Here is a 4,418-nt window from a genome sequence, read left to right as displayed (position 1 = left end):
GAGACCTCAGAGAAGGGTGACTGGCCCAAGGCCACCCATCAGCTGCATGTGGAGGAGCAGGATCACCACACTGGCTCTCTGTACGCATTGGTCATGTTCTACACAGGAACATGCAGTTTAAAAGACAGTGAGTAGACCTGCAGGTGAATGGTCATTGCTTAGGCAATACTGAATTACTTTGGAATTATCTGATAATGTGGTCCTACCTGATTAAACCAACTGTGCCATGTTATGGCATCTTCATCAAGTATGAATGATTGGTCTCGAGAAGTTTGCGGATCTATCCTCCCAACGCTCACTCTGCGCAAACTTTGGTTGGAGAATATTATCAAATTGACAATATCTAAGCTAGATACCACCTCTCCATTCTGGTTGATGAAGACCACATCTCCTGCCGTATTGTTAAATGAGATACTTCTCAGAAAGTGATGGAGCTAGATTGAAAACAGAAAAGGCAATTGTTTGGAAAAGACTGCTGTTCTAATACAGGACTGAGGTATCTTTTTTCCTATGGGCAGGACCTACAGCAATTGGTGTGCGCTGATTAAGTCAACTGTCTTTCTTTCTCCCACCCCACTTCTTTTCCTCTCTCCCTCTTCGTCTCAGGAGACACAACAGTGGTTCGCAACTACCTGCTCTGAGCGAGGATTTGGTGTATATGGGATAGAGAGAATGCTGATCTCTCTCGGCCATGACTACTGCTTGTTATCTGTGAATACAGTGGCATTTCAGTGACCTCCAAAACTACAAAACCATTTTTTCCCTGACAGGAATGAGCAAACTGACAACATTTTGGAAACCCATACTTTATCAGAGAATAGCAGGTTTCTTCCAGTTGAGGATGTCCAGCCTATTACCTGCCAAAACTGTTGATTCTGATTCTTCCCTCTCCCTCTGTACGCCATTCCTCTGTGCTTGAGTCTGGATGTGAACATGGCATTTAAAGCATGGGCCATGGCGTAGACAGCACTGTGGATGCTGTAACTGTGGCCTGTCATGCTCATTTCAAAAAATGATCCAGGAAGGCTCTCCAGCATCTCTTCCCCGGTGCAAATATTCCCCTCCACCTTGTCTGAAGTCATATCTGGAAACACACATTCAAAGGCCTGTTGCCAGAAGTCCCTGATAAAACCGTCCCCATCTGTGCTGGAAGGGTTTCTGTGCAGAACATACTGATTAAATCCTGGTGGGTTTCTAAAGTGAATTTCAAAGGCTATAGCACCATTGAATACTCTTGAATCCCAGTTCCTTTGAAAGACAAATGAAGCAAACTCAATCTGGGCAGTTGTTATCCATACTTTGCTTTTTATATTGTTTATCATGTCATCATGTTCTGATAGGTATGGAAGCCATCTAAAAGTTGCCATGGAATAAGATTCTCCATTTGCCACAATAACATTAGCTTTGCTGCTAAGAATTTTATGGTTTATAATTGCCCCCTGTTGTAGCATGCCATTAATTTCAGAAATAAAACTAAAATCAGGGATTCTTTCTAGGAATGCAAAACACACACCACTCTTGGTAAATATTGGGGAAATGGTTTGCACAAATCTTTCTCCGTTTTCATTGTCCGTTGCAATGACTCCAATCCATGTCCACCTGAAATGCAGAAGCAAAGAGAGAATTCCCTCATACTGAAGGGCTTCTGAGGCTGCCATCTGGTAGAAGGGAAGCCCTGGGCTTTTATCATTCATCACTGGAGCAGAGCCATAAATGAGCTAAAAAGTAAATGGAAAATAGAAGAGACAAAGTAGATTCCTTTCACACTATTCATATAAATTATGTGCTGAACCCTGTTAGTCAAATATGCCCTTTGCCAATGTTTCATGGTTTGTTTGCCTCTCTCTCAGTTTTACAAAAGACACACATGCAGATGGGCTGAAACCTGGGATCCTCTCCCTTTTCTCATTTTTAAACCTTTTACTTTTATGACTGGAGTAGGGCATTGTGTCTATTTTACTTTTAAAAAACGAAACATTTTTTGAGTCGTTGCAAAATTTGCCAAGGTCTTGTATAATGGATCAAACTGAATGGGGAACATACCATGCCCCAAGCAGCAGATTCCTAGACATTATCTACCTTTGTCAAAATCGCAAGTTGGATCAGATACATATTTCTTCTCTGGAGCTTCTTTCTTCTTTGTGATGCACATGCCCCCTCACACAGCAAAACTGTGCTGATTCTTCTCAGACTTTATTTATGAACATTTATTTCACTTGTAACTCAGCTGCTTTCTATTATTACTGTTCTTCTGCAGAACTGGATTGTATCTTCAATTTTACATAACTTCTTTGTGTTTGGTGCAATAAAGAAGAAGAATTATGGTACTGGAACCTACCTGTCAGTTGTTTTAGCTATAAGCAATTTGCCCCCTCTTCCCCAGCAGCTTTTTTGAGATGCCCTGATCACTAATTTTACTATTGACACCTACCTGTCAGCTTTTATCCTGTAAGCAAGTTCCCCTATACCCCAGTTATTCAATTCAAATAACCTCCACACTAAGCAGAAAGTACTGCATAACCAAAAAGCAGCTGGTGAGGGAGAAGCCCACTTTCCCATCACTGGCCTTTGGGATAACAGTATTTTAGATGTGTGTGTAAGACGGGCTGGGGGGAGTGACATATCTTTTCTGGTATTGCACATTTCCCCTTATTGATGTTTGTTTGTTTATATTATAATTATGTACAATCATTATTTTCCAAGGATCTCAAGGTGCTGTACATGGTTCTCATCTTCACCCAGAAAATGATGGTACACCCTGAACTGATGCTGAGGAACCTGCCTCTTCCTCTATGCAAGCTAATAGAGGTATTGTACATGGGTGCCTTACCTGTGGAATCTTAAAGATATCCAAAACAGTGGCCACATAAAAGGAGATTTCAGAATCCAGTCCCCCAATGATCCCAGCCAGATTATTTTCAACATCACATATATAGTTAGGGACAAATTTCTTCAGCATGGATAAAAGTTGCAGTGTGGCAAGATATGTGCTCCTTGCATTGGAATAGCTGTCATATAAGTGAAAGCCCAAGGTGTTATTGGGTAAGATGTGAGGGTCTTCATTGATCTCCTTGACTGCAAATGCCAAGGCCACGATGTGCTGGTAACCCTTAGTCACCACCCTAGAATGAGAGTTGCAAACGGTATCAGCAGGAACTTCAGCAGATCTATCCTTTTACATAACAACACAGCAATTTGTTATATTGTGTTCATTCGGATTAACTCAGTCCATTCTACTATTCAACAGCTCTTATCAATGAAAAATTCTTCCTGATGTTTACTTGAAATCTCCTCTCTTGTAACTTGAAGAAGCTAATTTGAGTCCTAACCTCTGAAGCAAGAGAAAACAAGCGTGCTCCATCTTCCTGGTGACAGCCCTTGAGATATTTGAAAATGGCTATCATTCCTCCCCTCATTCTCATCATAGCTAAACATACCAAACTCCCTTATCTTTCCTCATAAGACTTGACTTGGTTTCTAGACCATCTTTGTTACCATCCTCTGCACATGTTCCAGTTTGCCAATATCCTTCTTAAATTGTAGTGATCAGAACTGGACACAGGACTCCAGGTGACCAAGGCAGAATAGAGAGGTACTATTACTTCAGGTGGCGCTGTGGGTTAAAGCCTCAGTACCTAGGGCTTGCCGATCGAAAGGTCGGCGGTTCGAATCCCCGCGGCAGGGTGCGCTCCCGCTGTTCGGTCCCAGCGCCTGCCAACCTAGCAGTTCGAAAGCACCCCTGGGTGCAAGTAGATAAATAGGGACCGCTTACTAGCGGGAAGGTAAACGGCGTTTCCGTGTGCGGCTCTGGCTCACTGGAGCAGCGATGTCACGCTGGCCACGTGACCCGGAAGTGTCTTCGGACAGCGCTGGCCCTTGGCCTCCTTGAGTGAGATGGGCGCACAACCCTAGAATCTGTCAAGACTGGCCTGTACGGGCAGGGGTACCTTTACCTTTACCTTTATTACTTCCTTTCATCAGGACACTATACCTCTGTTGATGCAGATCCCTTGAACCTTTCCACATGTACTACTGGCAAGCCAAGTGTTCCTCATCTTAGATTTGTGCATTTCTCCCTATTGGAATTCTTGTGTCATTTTTGTCCCAGTTTTCCAATATTTTAAGGTGTATCTAGAGCAGGAGTTGCTAATGTGGGGCCTATGGGACGACTTCCCTTACATGTCTGAGGTCTTTTTCTGACACTTACAAAGTCTCTGGTCCCTCTAGTCTCTCCCTGCAGTGACTTCATTTTCATGAGTCAGTGATGGTCGTTGGAATTCACTAAATTCTATACTTCATAATAAGTACCTTTCAGTGCTGAAACAAAGCTTAGTCTAAGTTCAGAAAATGAAAGCATAAGGATATTCAGCTTCAGAACAGGTTTTTCAAAAATGTGTTCTTACTAACACTCTAGTTCA

At 42.6% G+C, this 4,418-nt stretch overlaps 1 protein-coding gene across 1 annotated transcript in view; it reads right to left on the bottom strand.

Moving 5' to 3' along the window:
- Positions 1 to 1,712, bottom strand: part of LOC310662605 (vomeronasal type-2 receptor 26-like) — a gene marked incomplete at its 3' end in the record, with an annotated part of 11,212 nt that extends 9,500 nt beyond the window's left edge. Inside the window, exons 1-2 of the mRNA XM_083409550.1 lie at positions 858 to 1,712; positions 207 to 434 (exon numbers count right to left, since the gene is read on the bottom strand). Coding sequence (XP_083265676.1) covers positions 207 to 434; positions 858 to 1,694 — 1,065 coding nt within the window. The 5' untranslated portion in view covers positions 1,695 to 1,712. The remainder of the gene's footprint in view (positions 1 to 206; positions 435 to 857) is intronic.
- Between the last annotated feature and the right edge of the window lie 2,706 nt (positions 1,713 to 4,418).

Source organism: Podarcis tiliguerta, assembly GCF_965153285.1.
Source record: "Podarcis tiliguerta genome assembly, chromosome: 13".
NCBI lineage: Eukaryota > Metazoa > Chordata > Lepidosauria > Squamata > Lacertidae > Podarcis > Podarcis tiliguerta.
This window is presented reverse-complemented; position numbering and strand designations above follow the sequence as displayed.